At 40.7% G+C, this 23,721-nt stretch overlaps 9 protein-coding genes and 1 non-coding gene across 10 annotated transcripts; 6 read left to right on the top strand and 4 right to left on the bottom strand.

The window, feature by feature from the left end:
* Nucleotides 1–696: 696 nt before the first annotated feature.
* I206_101169 (uncharacterized protein) lies at nucleotides 697–1,317 on the top strand (the record flags this gene model as incomplete). The annotated part of the gene is made up of 5 exons (XM_019151939.1): nucleotides 697–744; nucleotides 790–845; nucleotides 937–1,050; nucleotides 1,120–1,216; nucleotides 1,282–1,317. 5 exons carry the CDS (start codon nucleotides 697–699, stop codon nucleotides 1,315–1,317), a joined length of 351 nt encoding a protein of 116 aa, XP_019014077.1.
* Nucleotides 1,318–1,857: 540 nt separating this feature from the next.
* On the top strand, nucleotides 1,858–6,798 carry I206_101168 (pre-mRNA-splicing factor RSE1; the record flags this gene model as incomplete). Its single annotated transcript, XM_070202339.1, has 19 exons — nucleotides 1,858–2,008; nucleotides 2,138–2,160; nucleotides 2,228–2,282; nucleotides 2,390–2,504; nucleotides 2,568–2,630; nucleotides 2,774–2,888; nucleotides 2,948–3,040; nucleotides 3,093–3,186; nucleotides 3,244–3,446; nucleotides 3,498–3,676; nucleotides 3,739–4,097; nucleotides 4,164–4,576; nucleotides 4,631–4,708; nucleotides 4,765–5,141; nucleotides 5,192–5,480; nucleotides 5,576–5,782; nucleotides 5,843–5,968; nucleotides 6,030–6,518; nucleotides 6,580–6,798. The coding sequence occupies 19 exons, from the start codon at nucleotides 1,858–1,860 to the stop codon at nucleotides 6,796–6,798; spliced, it is 3,648 nt and encodes a 1,215-aa protein (XP_070058440.1).
* A 499-nt stretch (nucleotides 6,799–7,297) lies between these two features.
* Nucleotides 7,298–9,176, top strand: I206_101167 (uncharacterized protein; the record flags this gene model as incomplete). The annotated part of the gene is made up of 5 exons (XM_019151941.1): nucleotides 7,298–7,415; nucleotides 7,489–7,680; nucleotides 7,759–7,964; nucleotides 8,023–8,352; nucleotides 8,451–9,176. 5 exons carry the CDS (start codon nucleotides 7,298–7,300, stop codon nucleotides 9,174–9,176), a joined length of 1,572 nt encoding a protein of 523 aa, XP_019014079.1.
* A 238-nt stretch (nucleotides 9,177–9,414) lies between these two features.
* Nucleotides 9,415–9,529, top strand: I206_101166. The gene has a single exon (XR_002021922.2). It is a non-coding gene; the product is annotated as a 5S ribosomal RNA (ribosomal RNA).
* Nucleotides 9,530–11,632: 2,103 nt separating this feature from the next.
* Nucleotides 11,633–12,393, bottom strand: I206_101165 (uncharacterized protein; the record flags this gene model as incomplete). The annotated part of the gene is made up of 3 exons (XM_070202338.1): nucleotides 11,633–11,783; nucleotides 11,847–11,929; nucleotides 12,298–12,393. 3 exons carry the CDS (start codon nucleotides 12,391–12,393, stop codon nucleotides 11,633–11,635), a joined length of 330 nt encoding a protein of 109 aa, XP_070058439.1.
* Nucleotides 12,394–13,050: 657 nt separating this feature from the next.
* I206_101164 (uncharacterized protein) lies at nucleotides 13,051–14,473 on the top strand (the record flags this gene model as incomplete). Its single annotated transcript, XM_019151943.2, has 2 exons — nucleotides 13,051–13,999; nucleotides 14,082–14,473. 2 exons carry the CDS (start codon nucleotides 13,051–13,053, stop codon nucleotides 14,471–14,473), a joined length of 1,341 nt encoding a protein of 446 aa, XP_019014081.2.
* A 525-nt stretch (nucleotides 14,474–14,998) lies between these two features.
* Nucleotides 14,999–16,062, bottom strand: I206_101163 (uncharacterized protein; the record flags this gene model as incomplete). Its single annotated transcript, XM_019151944.1, has 5 exons — nucleotides 14,999–15,123; nucleotides 15,250–15,360; nucleotides 15,440–15,537; nucleotides 15,608–15,972; nucleotides 16,057–16,062. The coding sequence occupies 5 exons, from the start codon at nucleotides 16,060–16,062 to the stop codon at nucleotides 14,999–15,001; spliced, it is 705 nt and encodes a 234-aa protein (XP_019014082.1).
* An 867-nt stretch (nucleotides 16,063–16,929) lies between these two features.
* On the bottom strand, nucleotides 16,930–19,123 carry I206_101162 (uncharacterized protein; the record flags this gene model as incomplete). Its single annotated transcript, XM_019151945.1, has 14 exons — nucleotides 16,930–17,069; nucleotides 17,138–17,159; nucleotides 17,217–17,288; nucleotides 17,346–17,428; nucleotides 17,506–17,609; nucleotides 17,685–17,775; nucleotides 17,835–17,889; nucleotides 17,954–18,098; nucleotides 18,175–18,334; nucleotides 18,420–18,462; nucleotides 18,534–18,574; nucleotides 18,632–18,737; nucleotides 18,862–18,945; nucleotides 19,001–19,123. The coding sequence occupies 14 exons, from the start codon at nucleotides 19,121–19,123 to the stop codon at nucleotides 16,930–16,932; spliced, it is 1,269 nt and encodes a 422-aa protein (XP_019014083.1).
* Nucleotides 19,124–19,510: 387 nt separating this feature from the next.
* I206_101161 (3-isopropylmalate dehydrogenase) lies at nucleotides 19,511–21,185 on the bottom strand (the record flags this gene model as incomplete). Its single annotated transcript, XM_019151946.1, has 7 exons — nucleotides 19,511–19,772; nucleotides 19,844–19,951; nucleotides 20,027–20,351; nucleotides 20,439–20,642; nucleotides 20,805–20,978; nucleotides 21,082–21,116; nucleotides 21,172–21,185. 7 exons carry the CDS (start codon nucleotides 21,183–21,185, stop codon nucleotides 19,511–19,513), a joined length of 1,122 nt encoding a protein of 373 aa, XP_019014084.1.
* Nucleotides 21,186–21,520: 335 nt separating this feature from the next.
* On the top strand, nucleotides 21,521–23,246 carry I206_101160 (uncharacterized protein; the record flags this gene model as incomplete). The annotated part of the gene is made up of 4 exons (XM_019151947.1): nucleotides 21,521–21,926; nucleotides 22,011–22,647; nucleotides 22,735–23,059; nucleotides 23,130–23,246. The coding sequence occupies 4 exons, from the start codon at nucleotides 21,521–21,523 to the stop codon at nucleotides 23,244–23,246; spliced, it is 1,485 nt and encodes a 494-aa protein (XP_019014085.1).
* Between the last annotated feature and the right edge of the window lie 475 nt (nucleotides 23,247–23,721).

Below are 23,721 nucleotides of genomic sequence, written 5' to 3'. Positions count from 1 at the left end.
CTATTCTTTTTTATTTGATTCTTCATTTATCCCGGATTTCTCTTTTTTTTTACTCTTAGTAAGATTAATATTATTAAAAGTATTTTTATTCGATTTCGCTTTTCCAATTTCATTGTAATATAAATTTCATTCCATTCCTAAAATAAAACCAATAGAAAACATTAAAAAATAACAAGTAAAGAAGGATCCTTTGTATTCAGTAAATCACGACGTATGATATTTATCCTTTCTCAATTTAAGAAGACTTTGATAAAATAGTGGACTACCAGACATTCCGTTCTTCATACGAAGTCATTAGATTAGGTCATAATAAGATCACATCTTGGAATAAATAAAAAGTGAAAACATAAATTGTCTATTTCATCAGTAGTTGGAACTTTGCCAGTTGAACGATATATTTAGTTGGACGTACGGATTTACAATACAAAGCAACGAAGAAATAACATAGTTTTCAGAGGTATAAGTAGAGTCATATCTTGAGAAGGCGATTCACCAGTCTTTAGTAACTACGGAGCGGATCTGTCAATTCAATTACCTTATATAGCATAGCCATCATCTTGGCATCTCGATTCGACATCGTAAGGTAGCTATCTCATCAAGTTGGATAGAAATCTCCCTTAATCAAAGGTGATCTATCAGAATAATAAACCTCGTTCAGAAATTGAACCTCACGAACGATCAGGATTTTCCGCCAATATGATGTTCTCTTCATCTAGACCAATGGGTCATTATTCCTCACCTCAAGTGAAAATTGCCAGTATGAATTTAACGAATGTTCAAATGAATTAGGAAAGACAAAAGAGATTACCTATAAATGCTGAAGCGTATTTAGATATTTTAAATCGGTAAATTAGTCTCTTTATGATATTCGTCTGTTTATTACTTAATGCTTTCGTCATGATAATAACATTCAGCTGATATTGGTATATTGGCTAGATTATTAGAACCTTTAGCAATTGTACAAGGTCCAATGGGTTTACGGACATGGTTGACTGAAGTTCAATATTTCATGAGTCTTATGAAACAGCGTTCATTTAGTGGGAGACCTTTGTAAGTTCCTGTTGTTTGTTTTCAATTAATAGCTAAGTCTTGATATAAATTGATGGTATCACTTTGCAGGATGCCACGAGAAAGGCAAGTTTTAGTGTGGTATTCCGCTAGATGGAGAGAATTAAGAGGTGGTCCTTGTGATATGGGTCGTCCGGAAGCGCAAATAGTGAGTATAATCTTCCCTTTATAGATAGCTGATATGAAGGGGTGACGCTGAACTCAATGAAATAGGTTTTAATAGCACTTGGTGAATTAGCTCGCTTCTAATCCTCTCACTCAACCCTTTTTGTTAGCAAGGCCGTTTATAATCATAATCAACCCATATCATCCTATAATACAAGCATCAAAAATCATCGTTTCAGCTCTAGCAATGGATGTAGCATTTTGTATCACATAGCCATCTTCTCTTCGTATAACATCCAGCGTCAGTATATGTAATTCAACTTGACGCACAATTCTTTCACATACAATCATGTTTGATATGCAGTTTTCGCACTTTTCGTAATTTAATATAATTCACATATTGCATAATTGCATGTATTATTTATCATATCTTTCTTTTGATTTCACTTGTATGGTAAATCATGATTATGATCTCGGATAAATAAGTAGAAATTCAATTTAAAAATAATTCACGCTGTTCAACAATACATCATTAACATATTCCTCCACCAACACTTCAGTCTTTAATTCGATAATTCGATAATTATTATCTATTCAACCATATAATCGATACCCAAAAAGCATCATTGACGACTTTACGACCTTGTTATCAATACCTGAAGGCAAGGAAAAAAGCACGTCAAGATGCATTTACTCAATCTTACCCTTCAAGCGCCATCAAATATCACTCAAGCTGTTGTCGGTTCCTTCTCTGGTGCGAAGGGACAAGAGATTTTAGCTATTCGGGGTGGAACTAAGTTGGAAATATTGAAGTTGAATCCTGCTACTGGTCAATGTGAGTACATCACACGAAATGAATCTACCAGTCTGCTATATTCTTACTTCTCCTTATGCCAACCGGGGATTGTTTTGCTATATTCCGAGAGATTTTGAGCTGATTCATCAATGTTGAAACTGCTTTTAGTGGACACAATATGTTCGACCGAGGTATGCTATTCAATCATTATTTCAGTATATTCAGTCTTCGTGATCAGCTTATGAAGATTTCAATTAGGCATTCGGAACAGTCAGAAATGTTTTAGGATTCAGATTGGCGGGAATGACAAAAGGTATGTTCGAATCTCGTTATTGAGTTGTTTCTTCTTTGCCTTGCAGCCGCATTGAGAGGCTCTCGAAATATCCTTGGGACTTGCTAATGTTCATACGTCGATAACAGACTACATACTGGCATCCTCAGATTCCGGTCGGTTATCAATAATCGAATTTGTAGTAGCGCCAACACCGCATTTCGAAAGCCTGTATCAAGAAGTGTATGGGAAATCGGGTAGTCGGTAAGCCATTCAGCTCTCGACTTTGTGCAGCTTGTTACGGTCAGACTGAAAGTTGAATATTAGACGTGTGGTACCGGGACAATACTTAGCAGTCGATCCAAAAGGTCGAAGTTGTTTAGTGGGAGCGTGAGTATAGCTATCCTTCACTTCATCTACATAAAGGTATGATCAAAAGCTGACCAATCTGATTGTGATAACAGAATCGAGAAGTGAGTTATCTCAGCAGATCATGCAATGATACGCAGGGGAATTGACAGTGCTGTCGACAGGTCGAAGCTAGTTTATGTATTGAATCGAAATTCTGAAGGGAAATTGTTCCCCTCTTCGCCGTTGGAAGCCCACAGGAATCACAATCTAGTAACGCATATCGTTGGTGTAGATCAGGTGAGCTTTTCTGATCATTTAGAAAATCAGTCAAGGCGAGGCTCATGATTGACTCATAGGGATATGATAATCCGTTATACGCTGCTCTGGAAATGGATTATTCGGAAAGTGATGAGGACCCATCTGGAGAGGCATTTGAGAATGTACAAAAGGTGCGTCTCAGGTGAGATCATGCCCCTGCGGCTACTGACTTTCTTCTGACAGTACTTGACTTTCTACGAACTCGATCTGGGATTGAATCATGTAGTAAGGAAGTGGAGTGAACCGACGGATAGAAGGGCGAATCTACTAGTACAAGGTGAGCTTGCTGGATCGTCTCGAAGACAGCGGATCACGACGCTGACCTGCTATAAAGTACCTGGTGGACAAAACGCCAATTCTGACCGATTTGATGGACCGTCGGGTGTGCTGGTATGCACTGAAGACCATATAATATGGAAACATATGGACGTGGAGGCACACCGTATACCTATACCACGTCGGAGAAACCCATTAGCACAAAGAGGAGAGAAGAGCAGAGGGCTGATCATCGTGGCAGCAGTCATGCACAAGATCAAGGTGAGCTAGAGTGTGATCAATTCCCAGCCGCTTAGCTAACACGTTTGTCAGGGAGCGTTCTTTTTCCTCATGCAATCCGAAGATGGCGATTTGTATAAAGTCTGGATAGATCATGAAGGAGAAGATGTGAAAGCTTTGAAGATCAAGTACTTTGATACAGTACCAGTAGCAAATAGCTTGTGTATCTTGAAGAGTGGTTATTTATTCGTAGCAAGCGAGTTCAGCGATCAGTGAGTGACCATACTGTGCGTTCAATCAGGAAGTAGCTTGATACCAATTTGTTTGTCCGCAGAAATCTGTACCAGTTCCAAGCTTTAGGTGACGATGATGGAGAACAAGAATGGTCCTCAACAGACTATCCAGACAATGGAAATGTTGAAGGGCCATTACCGTTCGCATTCTTCAACCCTCGCCCCCTTCAGAATCTGCTCCAAGTCGACACTCTCTCCTCTCTCGACCCTATAACGGATGCTTCGGTAGTCAATCTACTTGGACCCGGCTCCGATACACCTCAAATCTACGCTGCCTGTGGAAGGGGTCCGAGGAGTACTTTCAGAACTCTCAAACATGGTTTAGACGTTTCAGTTCTGGTCAGCTCGCCGCTACCTGGTGTTCCGACCAATGTATGGACGTTGAAGTTGACAGATGAGGGTGAGCTATGCTACTTTGGAATTTCTCGTTGATGCTGATCAACTATGCTAAATAAAATCTTTATAGATGAATACGATTCGTATATTGTGTTATCATTCCCTAACGGTACACTTGTACTTTCGATCGGAGCAACGATCGAGGAAGTTAACGATACAGGATTCTTGTCCTCTGGACCCACGTTGGCGGTTCAACAATTAGGAGACTCCGGACTACTACAAGTCCACCCTTACGGTCTGAGGCATATCAGAGGCGCTGATAGAGTTGATGAATGGCCTGCACCACCTGGTCAAACCATTGTAGCCGCCACTACTAATAAACGACAAGTAGTTATCGCCCTCAGTACGGCTGAATTGGTCTACTTTGAACTGGATCCAGAAGGGTCTTTGAGCGAATATCAAGATAAGAAAGGATTACCTGGCAACGCTACTTGTTTGAGTATCGCAGAGGTCCCTGAAGGTAGACGAAGGACGCCTTTCTTGGTGAGTTTAGCTGCTGGAAGCTTTTGAAAATTTCAGCTGATGAACATTGTACAGGCGGTTGGATGTGACAATCAGACTGTATCGGTCATCTCCCTTGAACCTGATAGCACCCTCACCACTCTTTCATTGCAGGTGAGCTACCCATTTGTTCAACAAAAAGGGAGAATGCACAGCTGACCAAAGATCAGGCCTTGACTGCACCACCGTCCTCGATCTGCTTAGCAGAGATATTCGATACATCAATTGACAAGAATCGAGCCACCATGTTCCTGAATATCGGTTTGGCAAATGGTGTCTTACTTCGGACAGTAGTTGATCCAGTTGACGGTTCATTGTCCGATACACGACTACGATTCTTGGGTGCCAAACCACCCAAATTGGTTAGGTCTACTATCCATGGACAACCATCCGTCATGGCTTTCTCTTCACGAACATGGCTATTATATACATATCAAGATATGTTACAGACTCAACCGCTTATCTATGATACTCTTGAATACGCCTGGAATCTGAGCGCTGCGATGTGTCCTGATGGTTTGATCGGTATCTCTGGCAATACTTTAAGGTAGGTCAGTTCCAGTCTCGTCTGACACGCAAGCTGATCGCTCTCATCAGGATATTCACAATACCGAAATTAGGTGAAAAGTTAAAACAAGACGTTCTCCCGCTTACATACACCCCACGTAAATTCATAAGTCATCCATATAATACCATTTTCTATATGATTGAATCAGATCATCGAACGTACGCCCCATCAGCAGTAGAAAAAATCATAAATGAGAAGCAGGCTAGTGGAAGTAGAGTAGATGCAACTGTTTTGACTCTACCACCCAATGAATTTGGTCGACCTAGAGCTGGGGCAGGTCATTGGGCATCGCTTTTGAGAGTATTGGATCCTTTAACCGTGAGTACAGCGTTCTCTCGGCAAATCTGGCGTCGTATGGAGGCTATTTTACAAGTACTATTCAGACATCATGCTGATCTACGCGCTATATATAGAACGAATCCATTGCGACGTTCGATCTAGATGAAGACGAAGCTGCATTCTCCATAGCCATTGCTTACTTTGAACGAGGCGGAGGTGAACCTTTCCTTGTGGTCGGTACTGGAGTTAAGACCACTCTGGCGCCGAGAGGATGTCAAGAGGGGTACCTCAGAGTTTATGCTATAAAGGAGCAAGGGAGGGTGCTGGAGTTTTTGCACAAGGTGGGTACTCACCTGTGAATATAGCGTGTAACTCTGTGCTGACGGGCATCATGTGCTCAGACTAAAACAGACGATGTACCTCTTTGTCTCGCTGCGTTCCAAGGCTTCTTACTTGCTGGTGTTGGCAAATCTTTGAGGCTGTATGAGATGGGTAAGAAGGCATTGTTAAGGAAGTGTGAAAATAACGTGGGTTAGCTGTCTGTACCGTCTCTTAGATTGCCAGCTGACGCGCTCTCCTTATTTACAGAGTTTCCCAACCGGAGTGGCCACGATAAATGTACAAGGAGCCCGAATCATAGTCGGAGACATGCAAGAATCGACCTTCTATTGTGTATATCGATCGGTACCCACTAGACAACTGTTGATCTTCGCGGATGATACTCAGCCAAGATGGTTGACCTGCGTGACGGAGGTAGATTACAAAACGATAGTTTGTGGAGATAAATTCGGAAACATCTTCCTAAATAGATTGGATTCGGGTGTATCAGAAAAAGTAGATGATGATCCAACTGGAGCAACAATCTTACACGAAAAATCTTTCTTGATGGGTGCCGCTCACAAGACTGAACTTCTTGCTCATTACAATGTTGGAAGTATCGTCACTTCCATCACCAAGATCCCTTTGGTCGCTGGAGGAAGAGATGTATTGGTATATACTACAATCTCGGGTAGTGTAGGAGCTCTGATACCATTCGTCAGTATGGATGACGTTGAATATATGACTACTCTGGAAATGGTAAGCTTTTCTTAATCTGCACTGACTCGGAATCTTGAGTTGACATCGAATAACTCTTTAGCACATGAGATCGCAAAATGTTTCCTTAGTAGGACGTGATCATTTAGCTTATAGAGGATACTATGTCCCCGTAAAAGGTGTTATCGATGGAGATTTATGTGAAAATTTCAACTTGTTACCGTATAGTAAACAACAAGCTATAGCGGCTGATCTAGATGCGGATTCGGTTGGAGAAGTACTGAAGAAATTGGAACAAATGAGAACGAGTAGTGCTTTCTAAGCTTGTTCAACGGGTCAGGTAGATTTGTTTGTACAACTAGATATCATACATAAATATGCACATATGATGTCCTTACAATGCGTTGTATTGAGGATGATGAGCATTTTATGTCATTGATTGGCGAAAAATCAGCCCTGGACCGAAATGAGTGGTCGGATTTGACCGACAATCGGTTGATTTCCTGTGTACTACGAGTATATGCTATCGTAGATATCCGATTGATTGCGGATCATTTACGAAACAATCTAGAATAATCCTTCAATTATATGTAAAGAGCTTTGGCGTTTCTTGTTTGAAAGGCGATAGATCATCTTATAGGCTGGTACTCGAAAGAATTTTGGCGAGATCCTGACTATACATCAGAAAAAGACAACATCAACAAAGTAAAGAGATAAGCTTTCTACTCGAGGATCATTATCGAATTCCATTTCTAGCTAGGTCTGAAGCTAAAATATAACCAACAAAAGGTATATAGCAGTAGTGGTGGATAATTGCTATAATGGTATACGAACTCGATCCTTTGCCTCGGACTGATACACCATCGGATTATACAAGATTCAAATTCAATCCTACTAATGTTGGAGATAAGAGGATAGTAGGTTTATTAGCTTGTCAACGTAAGTCAGGTGATCTTTTGATATGATAACAATGTAATTTTGAAGCTGAGAATCTCAATGTATACAATCAAAGGTGACCCATTACTTCGATCTTTAACAACTAAAATTCATTCCATCAAAGAAGCTAGTATAAAATCTCCTCCTCCACCAAAGGGCAAAAATAAACAAAAGAAAGGGATTCCAAACGAAAATGTCAAAGTAGAAGAAATAGATAAAAGAAAATTATACGAGATCGAGCTTTTAGATACTGTTATCTTTCCTGAAGGTGTGTAGACTGGTTTTCTTCTGAATGAGAATTACACAAATTTCGAAGAAGAAAAGCTTATAATTTATTCTAATTCAGGTGGTGGGCAGCCATCCGATACTGGTCATATCAAATCACTTCAATCAGGTAACAATGAAGAACATCACTCATTCGTTATTGAAGGTTGTCTTCGAAAGAAACTTGATAGCGTACATTTAGTACGAGTTCCGCCGGGACAAGTGATTAATTGGAAAGAGGGCGAAGAGGTTGAAGTTCATGTTGATTGGGAAAGGAGAGTCGATCATGTAAGTTTCTCATTCTAAGGACTTGGATCACATGTCACTAATTTAATGACATATTAAGACATCGTGTCATACATCCCAACACTTATTATCAGCCATATTGGACCGTATGGAATTACCCACCTTATCTTGGTCAATGCATGCTTACCCATCGCTCGAACCGATCTACGTAGAGTTACCTAGAGCTCTCACGCCAGAAGAAGCAGAACAGGTGGAAAAGGAGTGTAATGATTTGATTATGCAGAATAATAGAATTTGGGTAGATATCTCTGTTCAAGGTCAAACTCCAATTGAGCAGACTGAGCAAAATGGGAATGACGATGATAACGATTTAACGACGCTTGCGGAAAGATTGAAGGTCAATAAAGGTATTCCCGAGGATTATGAAGGAGTGAGTGATTTATACGACTTTGCATATGAAACCCTCAGTCATGCCAAGGGTCCCAGGTCACATCAGTGTTCGAGTGCTAATGAGTTTCTTTTCGCCAGGGTGTCATCAGACATATTAATATCGATCGAACAGATCGAAATGCATGTTGCGGTACACAATTCCCCTCTTTGTCGCATGTATCCCTGATGCACGTCATTCCACCCACCACAACTTCATCCTCAAGTACCAAACTATATTTCGTTGCTGGACCAAGAGCAATACGGTACCTTCAACAAGCATCAAGACAACTTAGCGCCATTGCTAAGATAGTGGGATCAGGAAGAGCAGACGTAATTGAGCGATTAGAAAATAATGAGAAAAATCGTAAAGAACTATTTGATAATGTTAAAGATCTTAAAGGGGAATTATCAAATTTAATTATTGAAAAATCTCTTAGCGAAGATAGAAATTTAAATAAAGGTATAATTTGGATAAAGAGGGAAAATGAAAAGTCAACTCATGAATTTGAATTTTTAGGAACAATCTCAGGTTCTTTGATTTATACTTTAGCAGAAGAACAAAATGAAGATGCCTTAATTATCATAACTTCAACTCTTCACCTTAGTAAGACTGTTTCTGAAGCACAAACTTTAGTTTTAATCTCATCAAAAGATGATAAGTTGGCTAAAGGAGTTAATGAAACTCTTAAAAAAGGATTGGGGGATAGGATAAAAGGTGGTGGAGCTAGAGGAAGGTATATGTCTAAGATAAGTGGGAAATGGGGTAAAAATGAGGATACTGTGGTACAAGGATTAATAGATGAGCTTCGAGCTGGAAAAGAGTAAACCATGATTGATATTACGGAGTTATGGAGTTGTAAAAAACGATTTTGTATTAATCTGAGCATATATGCAAGATTCTCATCCTGATCTCATATCTCGCACTGGATCTTTTGATTTCATATGTATGGCTGTACTGCATATCACAAGTCCTCGTCTGCGGGGAGCAGTCGGGACCCGATTTGTGATGGCTCGCCTGTTAACAAACGATATATAATCACAACGAACAACCCAAACTTTCATCTACGGCCATAGAATCCAGAAAGCACCGGGTCCCGTCTGCTCCCCGCAGTTAAGTTGGATATCGCTCGGTTAGTACCAAGGTGGGGGACCACTTGGGAATCCCGGGTGCTGTAGTTTTTGCTTTTACTTTTGACTCTGATCAAAGATTTTAAAACACCAAGCAAAGCACTGAAAAGTCGTTTTTAGAGATAATGAGTGACCAAAGGAAGGTATTAACCCGGTTAATTTTTTAGATCAGGTTAGGATTGTGTATATTTGTCAATGCGCAAGGAACGTTATCGGAGATTTTCACAAATGATCCGTTCATTATAGACGGGTGACAACGAGCGTACAATTCTGGCAGTAGGGTATATTCATAAAATTGTGTACATATCGAAGTCGATAAGCTGATATTTGTGCATGAAATTGCTGTAAGCTCTGTGGATCCCGAGTCTGAGAGGCAAGCTTTAAGATACACACTGCATCGCAAGAAGAGAAATTGGGCGGAATTATCAGACATTCGGTCACGACAACAAGTACCGTAACTTGGCACTGGTTAATTGAATGCCAGTGACATCAATATCCTTTTAGGACTTGCAATAACGGTGTCTGCTAAACGGATCTCTAGAAGGCTGATTTCATGTGAATGAGGGTACCGGGACCTGAACGGCTCATGTCATGTCAATCAATATCACTTTGATATATGTGAGGTTTGCCTAAGGAATTGACCAGTGTTATCTATCCACTTTGAAATGATTGCACTATTCAAAGTTCGCTTGTAGCAATGTCCAAATAATATATATAAGCTCTGTAAACGCCTTCGACGATCAGGTACAAGGAACGACATTGTGCTTAGCATTGTACTAAACAGGATGTAGTCGCCCTGATTGACATATACAGTCGAGATAGAAGCGACCGTCTAGCAAGTGCTGAACTGCTGCCGTATATATGGCCTTTGGAGACAGATTGACAGGAACGAAAGAGGCTTTTTGCGGTGTTTGATAGCGATAGTTTCGCAATGCCAGGATCTGTAGATTATTTCGTAATCACCTCAAGATGGTTGATGACCGGACTTAACACGCGTATGCATTGTTTTCCAGTCTCCACCTTATAACTCATTAACCTTATTCCGAAGGGGAGAATACAAAAATACATGCTTGTTTGGTTAAGCGAGACATGTGTTTTTACTGTTGTTATATAATCGGCGCGCAATATATGAGTATCCCATGTGGATGCTTTTCTTTTTTGTAAACTGAATATCAACGCGAGAATCAGCGTATGATGCGAGCATGAGATCCTACAGAATTAGATCATGCTGTATAGCATAGCTATCAGTAACCTCAAGGCGATTACCCACGGGCGAACTCAATCAACTTTACCAGATTCCAGGAATTTTTAATTAAAGTTATTACTCAGGGTTTTGAGGATCGCCCTTCATGTCGATCAATTCCTCCGATCACGCGGCGTCGAGAAAGGGCTTTCCCATTCCCGTCACAACAGGATATCGCGTCCATGTCCTGTACAAGATAGCCCGGCCTCTAAACATTTCCCCCATAATAGAATTGAACATTTCTTTGCCTGTATGCTTGCTTCTGCTTGATGTATACTAGGATTCTCCCACGGAGAGAGGAACACATGAATAACTTCAGCTCAGCAATTCAAGAGGGCATAAAGCGAATCAATGGATTATTTACGCCGAAGTTCCCCTTGGAAATAAATCGTAAAGCTGTATGCCTAGAACTGCGCTATTATACACCTCGATTGGTGCCCATCGAAACCCCCAGGACACGTTCTTACTGCAATTCTTACGCATTAATGGGTAAGTTTCGAATTATAGTTAAAGTTCGAAGCTCCCTTGATTTTAAAATGTGCGGCTGCATGTTTTTACATAAAAGTGAGAGGCAAAGCTGAGGGCAGCTCAACGTAATTTCCCTTTCGACATTTTCAGCAGACAAACCTTTCTAATTTAGACGCTCCGATATCCTGGTATGCTATAGCTTTCAAGGCGTCTCGGATTTCGGACCTGCCTCTCGTCACGGTTGCATAATGGAAACTGATCTGCTATTGATACGTCTCGGACACCTTAAGATCCTGTTAGATTAACTAACGGGATCCTGCTCAAGGTACACCGATAGCTGTTTATGTTTAGGCGCTTACAACTGGAATCACGCTAAATCTGAAACCTAGATGTATAATTGGATCTCGGAATATATATATCATGTTCATCTGCTGGAATCAAATCAGTCTAATTCCTTACCAAGCTCCCAACAACAATTTCCAGCTGCTTTAGCAAAGACATCTCCAAGCTGCTCATGTTCAGCGACAGGTTGTAGTCCATCTTCAGTCATAGCTCTATCCACCTTGAAATCCAGTGAGGTCGAACAGCTCTCACTAGGACGATCAGTACATCAGCTGACTTTGCCACTATGCAGCTCGATACAAGTTGTCAATTACATCTGAACTCTAGATTTGATTCTTGCAGCGGGGAGCCAGCGTGTTGCACCATTTTGCCATAGATCATTCGTGGTATCAGGAGACTAGGCATCATGCGCAGAACGACAGGTCCTATAGATTTGTGAGTTAATCGATCTTACAGTATCTCTCCTTTCCTCACAAATACCATCTCTTAAACCGAAGTCCAATAGACTGGTCAGCCGCCACGTGCATTGAATTCTCGGTAAAACCGGCGTTTAGACGCGATCATGACCACGCGCTCAAAAAGGAAATTCCAATTGAATGAACCATGTCGACGCCACATGACTTTGCTTTAAGTGACGAAGTTTTTGGAAGAAAACGAGATTGTAGCGTGGGAGGAGAGGATGAGATTCGATTAACGCGTGGAACTCATGCTAACCCTCATTTATTCCTCCCCCCCTTTGTATTGTTGTTTTTAGTATAAACCCACCCCTTCACCATACAGATCATTCTTATTCTCATCATTACGATCATCCTCATCCTTACCATCAACATCAACAGTATCATCAACAAGGTGCTCATTCATATCCTAGGTGAGTTTCTGTTGTAAGTCATTGTCGGTGAAGCGATCTGTAAGAACTAGACGTGCACTGCAAATGCTGGGGCAAGAGTACGGGAAGATGATAGATTAACATGTGGTTTTTCCCAATAAACGTTTTTCTCCCTACACTCGCGTGGTTGACACGGTTAAAACACGTCCTCACACCATCATCTTCATCCTTCTTATCCCCTCATCCAATGACTGACTATCCTAACATCTCATCTTTCCCAAATGCTAAATGTCTGATGTAATGCAAAATCATAATGGGAGACGAATCCTATACGATGTATAAATCATGATTGTTTGTTCTTTTGCTGATCAAACGTGCACTTTGTTCTTTCCTATGTTAGATCACGAATCAAATCGTATCAACCCCAACCCATAGCATCTTCTTCTTACACACAACTACCCTCGTTGACCTCACAACTACCTTCTCGAAACAACCAGCACCCAAATATCTTACCTCCCATACTAAATCCTCGATTCGGTCCGACCCATAGCAGCCGAGACCACCATCAATCTATATCTAGAAAATCTTTCCATCCCGCTTCATTCGGCCTGGAACACAACCGAAACCCATATTCTTCATCGTCAAGAATAGTGTCGTCAACATCACGCGCAAGCGATCTAGCCAAATACGCCATGAGTAAGGACGAAAAGCCTGTTATTGACTCTGATAGAGTCGCACGACACAGAAGCAGGAGTTCCAGCATGTCTCCTCGGCCCGCAACAGTCGATGTAGAGGTCTCACGAAAGAGGAAAGACAGAGACACCGAGGATAGCGTTCTGCTCTCACCTGGTACACCTGGATCGAATTCTTCATTCCTTATGACCCCTAAATTCGAAGCCAAGAAAATATCGATGATTGACCATCTCGCATTGAAAGAAGAAAATACCATTAAAGACTTGGGTCCAGGACCACTTGCTTCTATTGAAGGAGAAGAGCCTTTTCCTTGGTACAAATCTACCTACGACGTATCAAACTTTCCATCAGCCGGTGCTCAAAACCCCATAACCGTCTTCCCCGTTTCATACCAAACTTATCAGCAACCAAATACTCAAAATAACAATACCGCTCAACAAGGTCAGACATCCCAAGGGAACGAAACACCTAATACACTTGCGGCTCAACAAAACAACGCTAACAGTGTACAATTAGATCCCACACTATCTTCTATCAGATCAAGTGTAATCCCTAACTCTAACGGGGATCAAAACCCATTGATTGACCCAACTTTGTCTACACCAGAAATCCGTTTCCCTGATGCGGAGACTCTTGCTTCTGCAACCGCGTCTCCAGGAAGAGATGGCATTCCGGGCGATGCTAGTACTCAAGCTGCTCTAGCTGCTGTAGGCGGTACTCCAACTCTTACTGCCGAAGATGCTGCTGCTCTTCTCGCTCCGCCACAGGATTCAGATACTCCAATCAAGAAGGAACAACCTTTCTCCCGATCACCTGAATTGAGAGTTAGTCATAAGCTTGCCGAGAGAAAACGAAGGAAGGAAATGAAAGAATTGTTCGATGAGCTTAGAGATGAACTGCCTAGTGATAGAGGTATGAAGGCTTCTAAATGGGAGATCTTGAGCAAGGGTGAGCTTCGCGCTAACAATCGTCTGAAAGTCTTGCAAGTTATCTGAGCGAATTACTAATGAACCTTCCGCGATTGCTATAGCCATTGATCACGTTCGTCAACTGAAAGCTAGTCAAGAACAAATGGTTCGAGAAATTGATCATCTTCGAAGAGAAGTCGATATCGCTCGAGGAGGTACTGGAGCATATACTCACGCTTATAATACCTATAACCTGACTGGTACTTATCCTCCTCAGAATACCTTTTCCAACACATCCACACCAGCTGCGCAAAACACAGCTCAACAATCACAACAGCAAGTTCAACAACCACAACAAACAACTCAACAACTTGCTCAACCGCAACAACAGATTCAACAACAAGTACAACCTCAACAGCAGACACAACAGATCCAACAGCCTGTACAACAACAACAAACGCAACAAGTGGAATCTACTGATATTCAGGTGGATCCTACGCCCGTTGCTCAATAATAAATATAGAAGAGCGAATCATAGATAAGCGGGAAGGCGAGGCGTCATTGGATTGATCTTATTATAAAAATAGCTTATTTGTAGAATCGCTTGAGTCTCTTAACATGTTCCTCACAAATATTGGTTTTGAAGTCCAAATATGATTCCTCCTACGGCTTATGAGTCCATGTATCCTGTAATTTGAGAAAAAAATAAGATAATACATGGGCCTTCTCAGGTCCCCATCTCCCTCCATATCTTTTGTATAGATAGACGAGATGTATGAGAGACAATGAATACACGAACAACGTTGTCAAACTTTTGATTGTAGAACGTTGCTAAACGATTTCACGACAAAGAGAAAGAGAACTTCCCGATTCAGCACAGCGAAATATTTATTTGTATTGGAAGAACATAGAGATCAGAGGTGAAATGCAACAGCAGATTATACATCAAAGACTTTTCGTAATTGTACGGATCGGTCATATCTATTTTGAAATCCCTCAACAGACTATTCTTAGAGTCTACAATTTCATGTCTATTTGTTTAATCTTTCTTGGTTGATATAGCATCAGAAGCTCCTTGAACCAACTGATCTTTCCTCTCTTTCACAGCTTGTGTAATTTCATGTAGTTGTTTTCTTTCTTCAGCATTAAGATGAGGATCAGCCTCTAAACAAATACAAACGAACGTCATGATCAGCGAAACTTGTTTTAGGTGATTATTACTACATTATTCAGAAAACGGCGACTTGAGATATACTAATCAAGGAAACAACAGCGTAATTGTAAACTTACCCAGAATCGCTTTCCAAGTATGATCTTCATGAGGTGCCCTAGGTTCTTCACTCTTGGAAGAATCAAAGCCTGTTAACAAGGCTGAAACCATCAACAATCCAACCGTAAGACCTGCACGATATTAAAAAGTTAGGTCAGCTCGTGATATAGAAAGCATTGAAAAACTTTGTGAAAAAGGAAGAATATTCACCCTGTGCCCACATACGAGCTTGTACGACTTTTTGAGATGTACTTTGAAATTTATTTCGATTAACTAATGCCCATGCTGCACCTAAAGAACCGACCCAACTGATCAAGTTGAAATACCAACAAGGTCAATTATAGCTTGAGGAGAATTTACAACTCTTTGAAAACTCACCTAGCACCGACTAATTGATATTTATGTCTTGCAGCCCAATCACCTAATTTTTGAACAGAACTTAAAGATTGCCAACGTTGATGTTCAATTTCAGCTTCTCTATCTAATTCTAATTTTGCAACACCTGAATATTGTGATCTTGTAAAAGCTTCTCCTTGTTTTTCAGCTGTAATTGAAATACAAGGTACAATTACCATTACATATCCTGCTGCTTTTAATGGTGTAGGTAATGATCTATACGCTGCAACTCTTTTATTTAATAAATAAAATCCAGGTACTGATAAACCTATACCATACATTATTCCTCTAATACCACCATTTATTGTTGCATCATTATATGCTTGAATATCTTCTGTTGATGCTAACTATAATTGAGTGAGCGGGCAATTCGTCAGTCCCTAAAAACAAGAAAAAAAGAAACCCGGTTGAGAAGTAGAAGATAGACATACCTTCATTGTGATTGATTACTTATTCGATCGACTAATTGGATAAAGCTGACGGATGAAATTTAATGACAGATTGATCGGAAAATGAGAAGTGTATTCAAAGCTATCAATGTATATAGATATATTTATGCGTGTGAGTGTGTTTTCCTGTGTAACAGATATTATTGTCGACAAATGTGAAAGAAGAAAACTTGAAAACCAAATAGAGATCAGATCTTATTAATGATGATCATTTTCATAACTGCTATTAAAAACCAAATATGACGTCTCGGATCAGGAAAAGATTGAACACGTGGGGCTCTTGTACAGTACGAATAAATCACTTTAAACCCGTGATACGGACGAGGATGAAAACCGGTATCAACATTTTCTCGGCACGGACGAATTCGTACTTTTGTACTTCAATACATACAAGGGTATTCGCTTGGCTGTCTGAAGTTTGAGAGAGCTTTAACTAGGCGTAGATCATCGTAATGAACGGGAAAACATGTGCTTGGAAGGGATCGACTGATCTTCCGGATTTCCGAATAACCTTTGATTCGCAAACATTCCGTGCTTGATTTGCTGATTTCCGAATTATAAATGTATTGCCGTATCAATACGATGAGACTCGAGTCGACATACTTCCTTCAGATGAGTTCCGAATTTCAATCCTGTCATACATACATGTGCAAGGTGAGCAGATGTTTATAGAATAGTAGCTTGGCATGACACAGCGAAACGTTGTTCACTCCGAATAGACAAGGATGAAATCAATATATACAACGACAAAATACGTGCTCAAAATAAAATTCGGAATGTCTGTTCAACAACGTGATCTTAAGATCATACTCCGAATTCTCTCTTAATTTGTTTGTTGGGTATGTGGACAAACTCTTATTGAGCTATACCTCTTCCATCAGCTTCTTCATAAACCTCGTTGAAACCCCTTCCAATCAGCATCCTTCTAATTTCTTGCGTACCCGCTCCAACAGTGTATAATCGGGAATCGCGGAGAAGACGGCCAGCTGGATAATCTTTTTGGATTAAACTCGATTAGCATACATGATGGATGAGCGGAATGTTATAGTATCATCCTACTCACCGTTTATATAACCATTGCCTCCCTAACAATCAATTGTCAGCCTGTTTTCATGTCCCATCGATAATTAAAAACTGCTTACCAAACATTGTTGAGCCTCCATAGCGACTTCAACAGCTCGATCCGATGAATATAGTATCGCTCCTGCGCAATCCTAGTGCGAAGGATATCATATTAGCTCAACTGCCTCACTATATCAGATGCAACTCACTTGTCTCGAAACCTTGCCAGCGTCACATGCTCTAGCTACAGCATATACATATGACCGAGAAGCGCTCAATTTAGTATACATATCTGTTACAGGGTTTTGCAAATTAGCTCTCTGGTATAACTTGGAATGAGGTGTACAGAGTATGCTTGGATCCGCTCACCTGCTAGCTTCCCTTGCATCAGTTGGAACGTCCCGATCTTTTTGCCAAATTGTTGTCTCTCATGTGTATAATCCAGTGTTAGGTCGAGGGCTGCTTGCATTATTCTATCCGATGAGTCATAAGCTAAAAAATCAGCTTAAATCATTGAATACTCGAGAAACGCATTATTCCTCACTCACCCTAGCGGTCCGCCACTCAATACTAATCTTTCAAGATCTAATCCAGACATCAAAACCGAAGCTCCTTTGCCAACTTTTCCAAGAACATTTTCTACAGTATCTCTCGTATCAGCTTGGGCTTCATCTCACCTCAGGAAGCCGACAACATACCTTCGGGTATTTCAACATTATCAAAGAATAGCTCGGCAGTAGGTGAACCTCTCATCTATATCTTACAACTCAGCTCAGGCAATTATGCGGCAAAAAAGGAGGGGAAGTTCATAGCTTACCCCAAATTTATCTAATTTTTCACCGACTTCAAATCCTTTATATCCCCTTTCAACTAGAAATGCAGTCATCCCTTTACTTGGAGCGACTGATGGGTCGGATTTGGCATATATCAGAAATGTAGATGATACAGGAGCATTCGTGATCCTGAATCCTCGTATGAATAAGCATCTTTCTGAATCCCATCCAAGATGAATGTAATAAGAGCCTTCTTCGAACATACCAGCACTTCGAGCCATTCAATATCCATTTTCCATCTTTCAGCTCAGCCTTGGTCCTCATTGATACAACATCAGATCCTGCGTTAGGCTCAGACATAGCTAAAGATCCAATATGTTCTCCTGTTAATAACTTGGGAAGGTATTTCTCTTTCTGTTTATCGGCTAGGTCGGAAAAGCCATATCAATTCTGCTGTTCCTGGCCATACTGTGCGCACGATACTGTCTTTATTGGATGTATTAGACTTACTACCCCATCGGTTTAGCTGATTCACCATAAGGTTGGAATGGGCCTACATAATGTGGAAATCAACAAAAAGTAAATCAAGCCCGTTTCCCAAATATCACTCAATGAAAAACTTACACCATAGCTCAATGCGATACTGGCAGAAGCTCTACTTAGTTCTGCGTTATATGATTAATCCCTATCAGAGCTGTACGGTAGGTAATTTTATCACTCACCTTCCATTGCTATAGTATGCTCGAGATAACCCAGTCCCAATCCACCCCACTTCTCAGGTACAGTTACTCCTAATAATCCCATCTCACCTAGCTTTGGGAAAATGTCCTAATTCATCAACATCTCTGTTAGCCCTGAGTGTACTGGGAGATTCGACCTGACAATACCAAGATGGAGAACATAAAGAAATACAATGTTTTTTTTAGGAGAAGGAATAGAATAAACCACTTACTGCCGGTAACTCATTCCTTTTATCAATCTCTTCAGCTCTAGGTGCAATTTCCTTCTGAGCAAAATCATGAACCACATTTCGGAACTGAAACATTTATTAATTATCAGCAATAGTTATAGCCAGAATAGATTGAACTTACTTCTTCTTGTGATTCTGTTAATCCAGCTACAGCTACACTGTAAGATGAATAATATCTAGTAACGGAGTTGGGTGCTTTGATTCGTATTGATCGAATGGGGAGTGATGGAATTGTCCGTATCATATCGATAATGCTTGTTTGTTTTCTGATATTCTGATGAAGATCTATTTATCTCTGTCTATTACAATCTATACAATCTGCTGAGATGAGATTAAGTTGCATCGATACGATCCAATTTAATATCAATGATATATCAACAAGTATTTGATCATCTGAACAGCGCGGACATTCCGGTTAAAGTCATTTACCGCCACCCTACAATACAATATCACGTGAAACAATATTGTTCATACTACATGTGCTCGGCGCTATGCTAATATTTACTGCATATGCATAGATTGGATCTCAACTACTACTATTGTTGTAGAACTATATGCATATTGTATACTTCGTTTTAATGCTATGACCGTAATAACGGGTTCCAGATTGACAAACAACCTATTGTAGCGTTTATTGCTTCAAAAGCTCTTTAAGAGCCTCGACAACTTTATCACCAACTTGCTCAGTCTTTGCATCTCCTCCTAAATCCTTGGTTCTGAAATCGTATCCACCAACATCTGTCGAGTCTAATACCTTTTGAACAGCCTTCTCGATAAGTGAAGCTTCTTTTCCTTTACCAAGTGAATATCTTAACATCATAGCAGCTGAGAGAATGGTACCGATCGGATTGGCAATACCTTGACCGGCAATGTCAGGAGCGGATCCATGAATTCTGTAGAATGGAACATCTGTTAGGTCAATCGAACTGATGAAGTTGCGAGATTGTCACGTCACCCGACTTACGGCTCGTAGAGACCCATGGTAGTGGAGTTGGCGTCTGGTGCACCGGCAAGGGAAGCGGAAGGAAGAAGACCGAGAGATCCAGGGATGACTGAGGATTCGTCGGAGAGGCTGGAACATGCAAATATTAGCATTTGAACGATACACTCTTCAAGTCAAACTTATACGAGGATAAGAAGTACATACATATCACCGAACAAGTTTTCCGTGAGCAAAACACCATTCAATTTTCTTGGATTAGCGACCATTATCATAGCTGCTGAATCTACTAATTGATGTTCTAATTTTAATTGAGGGTATTCTTTAGCCATCAATTCCGTCACTGTTTTTCTCCATAATCTAGAAGTGGCTAAAACGTTGGCTTTATCAACTGAAGTGATTGGTAAAGGTGGATCAGCAGCCAAAGCAATTTTCGCGGCCACTCTTGTTATTCTCTCAACTTCAGGTATGGAATATGTACATTGATCCCATGCTACACCGTTTGCATCGGTTTCTTGACGATCGCCAAAGTCTAATCATATCAATGTAAATATTAGCGACGTGCCCCAACGACATCAGAAAACCAAGCATATCTTGATAAATAAAAGACTAAACTTACAAATGCCTCCAATCAATTCTCTCAGTACGATAATATCAGTACCTTTAGCAACTTCCTCTTTGAGTGGACTTCTTTTCAAAAGGTTCTCAGAAGCGAAAGATGCTGGTCGAATATTGGCGTAAAGACCTAATTCTTTTCTGAGTTTGAGGATACCTTGTTCTGGTCTGACAGGCCCAACACCCCATTTTGGTCCACCAACAGAACCTATATAATCAAAAGTTTGTCATTAGTCTGACTTTTCTCACTAAGATATCGCGCTTGACAGAACGAAGAGATTCTGGGATATATCTGGCTTCCTAGACTTCACCATTCCGAGTCATTGTAGATTTAAGTGGCAGAAGGGGAAGGCCAGAAGACCTCACTCACCCATAAGCACAGCATCAGCTGCTTTACAAGCATTGAGAGTTACATCAGGCAAAGGTACACCATGATTATCAATGGCGATACCTCCGAAATCGTATTTCTGCAAATCAAGTGAGAGGTTTGAGTATTCAGAAATGGTTGAGAGGACTTTCAAAGCTTGGTCTACTACTTCGGGACCTATTGATGAGATTGTATATAATCAGCTGCTGTTAATCACGTCTGGGTATGCGCTATCTGCTTGATGCCCCTACTTCCATATTATCGAGCTGAAAAGACCTACCAATACCATCTCCTGGAAGAACAGCGATTTTGAAGCTATAGATGCAGATTAAATTAGATTGCGAGATGATGTTTCAGCATGACAGCTCACGTTTTGTCCGACATTTTGGTTGGATAAGTATTTGAAGAGATGAGATTGTCGACAATGCATATCAAGTATGACGGTCATCTAAAAAGTCATTGAGTTAGTGTCCAATGCAAGTAATTTCGGATTGTCGGGTGAGGTCGGCCGAAGATCTTATCTTGGATAAAATGAAACAAATTGTTAATTATAAAATGATAGTTGTGTGGAGACTCCACTATGAGATTTTGATTAATTGATTATTGATTATTTTTGAGATTAAGTTGAATGATAAAATGAGAGATGGTTATTCAGAAGGAACCTTTCGTTAGGGATCTCAATACTTTATTAGTCAGAATTAAGAGCTGAATCAATCAACATGGTTCTTTCGTACAGTGCTATAGCCAAACCAGCGGCAAATACGCCCAACGTCATCTCCATCGCTTCCAGACCTATCGCTACTACGTCCGCTGAAGTTGACCAAACCCAAGATGCCGGCTCTTCGTCTTCACCGCAAGATGGTGCTGACGATACACTAATTCCATCAGCCGAAGCATCTACTTCAAATGCAAGTCCCAGCACCTCAATAATACAGCATCTCATACTCGATGCAGGGCCTTTACTCTCTCTTACCCCTTTACGACACTTGGCAACATCTTTTCATACGACACCAATGGTTCTAGCCGAATTAAGAGATCCTAAAGCCAGAGAACATTGGGAAAGACTAGGATTGACCGGTGTAGAAGTTACTGTTGAACAACCTACTTCTCAATCTATGGCTGCTGGTGAGTCTCGCGATGAATTATAACCAATCTGTACCAAGGTGCTTAGCGATAGATAGAAATGGACTGATAAGATTTGTTCCATAGTCACTGCGTTCGCTAAGAAGACTGGAGATTTTGCTGTACTGTCTCAAACTGATTTGTCGGTTGCAGCTCTGACATGGCAATATGAAGTTCAGGTGAATGGTATAGAAGGTATAAGAACGGAACCCGGACAAAAGATAACGAAAAAGCCTACAACTGTCATTGACAAGCAGGAAAAGCAATCCGCAGTCAAAGAAGACGTTATAGAAAGCGAGGAAGAGGATGAAGAAGATCACCTGGAAGAAGTCGAAGCAATCACACAATCAATCGAACAAGTCTTACTTGAACCTAAACCAGAATTAACTCCTGAAAATTCTGCACCGGTAGAGACCGAATCATCACCCCGAGTAGCACAACCTCAACAAGCTGACGAAGAGAACTCGATCGTCCAGGATATAGATGATGAATCTGACGGAGGGGAATGGATCACTCCTTCCAATCTTACTACACATCGTTCGAGAGATTTAGGATTGATTACTCCTGGTGGATCAGGCGCAAAACCTCCAAACGTAGCAGCTATGACAGGTGATTTTGCCGTACAGAACATCTTGCTTGGTATGGGATTAGGCTTAGTCGGTGAGGGTGGTAAGAGGATCAGCAAGGTCAAAAGCTTTGTCCTCAGGTGTCATGCTTGTTTCAAGTGAGTCGAGTCTATACAAGCTGAGCTACCTCGTCACACCATTAGGCTAAAAAGGAATTGAAGCTGAATAACCCATTTGATTGGTAGGATATGTAAAGACTCATCGAAGAGATTCTGTCCATCTTGCGGAAATGCAACATTAATGAGAACAACAGTATCTATAGATTCCAAAACGGGTAAACAGAATATACATTTGAAGAAGAATTTCCAATATCATCTCAGAGGAACTAAATATTCTATACCTGATGCTAAGATGGGCAAAGCGAAAGGCCAACAAAAAGGAGGAAGTGGATTGATTTTGAGAGAAGATCAACAAGAATGGTCTGATGCAGTACGGATCCAAGATCGAGAAAAGGCCAAAGAGGATAAAAGACGTGCGAAGGGTGCTTTGGAAGGTTGGAATGATCCTGATGTGAGTTGATTTCGAGCCTTTTAAATCGCCAACACTTGAAAGTACTAATTGATCTTCGTATTGACTATAGTGGTTACCGGAGATAATCAGTGTCGGTACTGCAGGACAAGGTCGTTCGAACGGGAATAATATGCCAACAATAGGACACGGCAGAAAAAATCCTAATCAGGCTAGAAGGAAACGATGAGAGTTGAGCAGCATCACGGATCAGCATGCGAAGGGGTTTTACTGGCTGAGCATAGCTGTCTGAACTATAATTTCCTTTTTATCTGCCATGCTTTGTAAGTGTTTGATGTCTATCTACATTGACCCTTTCCCATTCGATTTTACCCCCGATTCATTTGAGGAATTCTTTGTCTTGATGGATCTAGGGTGATTAAGCTTCATGCTTATGCTTCTGGATCTATCCGTCTTCTTTGAAAAGAAATCGGCGGTCTAACCGATCACTTGTTTTTTTGGTATTTGCCACCTCGTGTTCATGATTCGGCATGTAAAATATTTAGGTTACAAAATTGATTGACGTATATGTTTTCTTATTAGCCATTCGTATCTCAATATACTCAATCATGCATGTACTACCGATGTACGAATACTTCCATCAATGAAATATAGTTGGTATCCGCTTAATGTTTCGACTCATGTAACATCTCTTTCCACTTATG

This window comes from Kwoniella pini, chromosome 1 (genome assembly GCF_000512605.2).
Source record: "Kwoniella pini CBS 10737 chromosome 1, complete sequence".
Classification (NCBI taxonomy): Eukaryota; Fungi; Basidiomycota; class Tremellomycetes; order Tremellales; family Cryptococcaceae; genus Kwoniella; species Kwoniella pini.
Note: the sequence above shows the minus strand (reverse complement) of the source record. Positions and strands in the feature narration are given on the sequence as shown.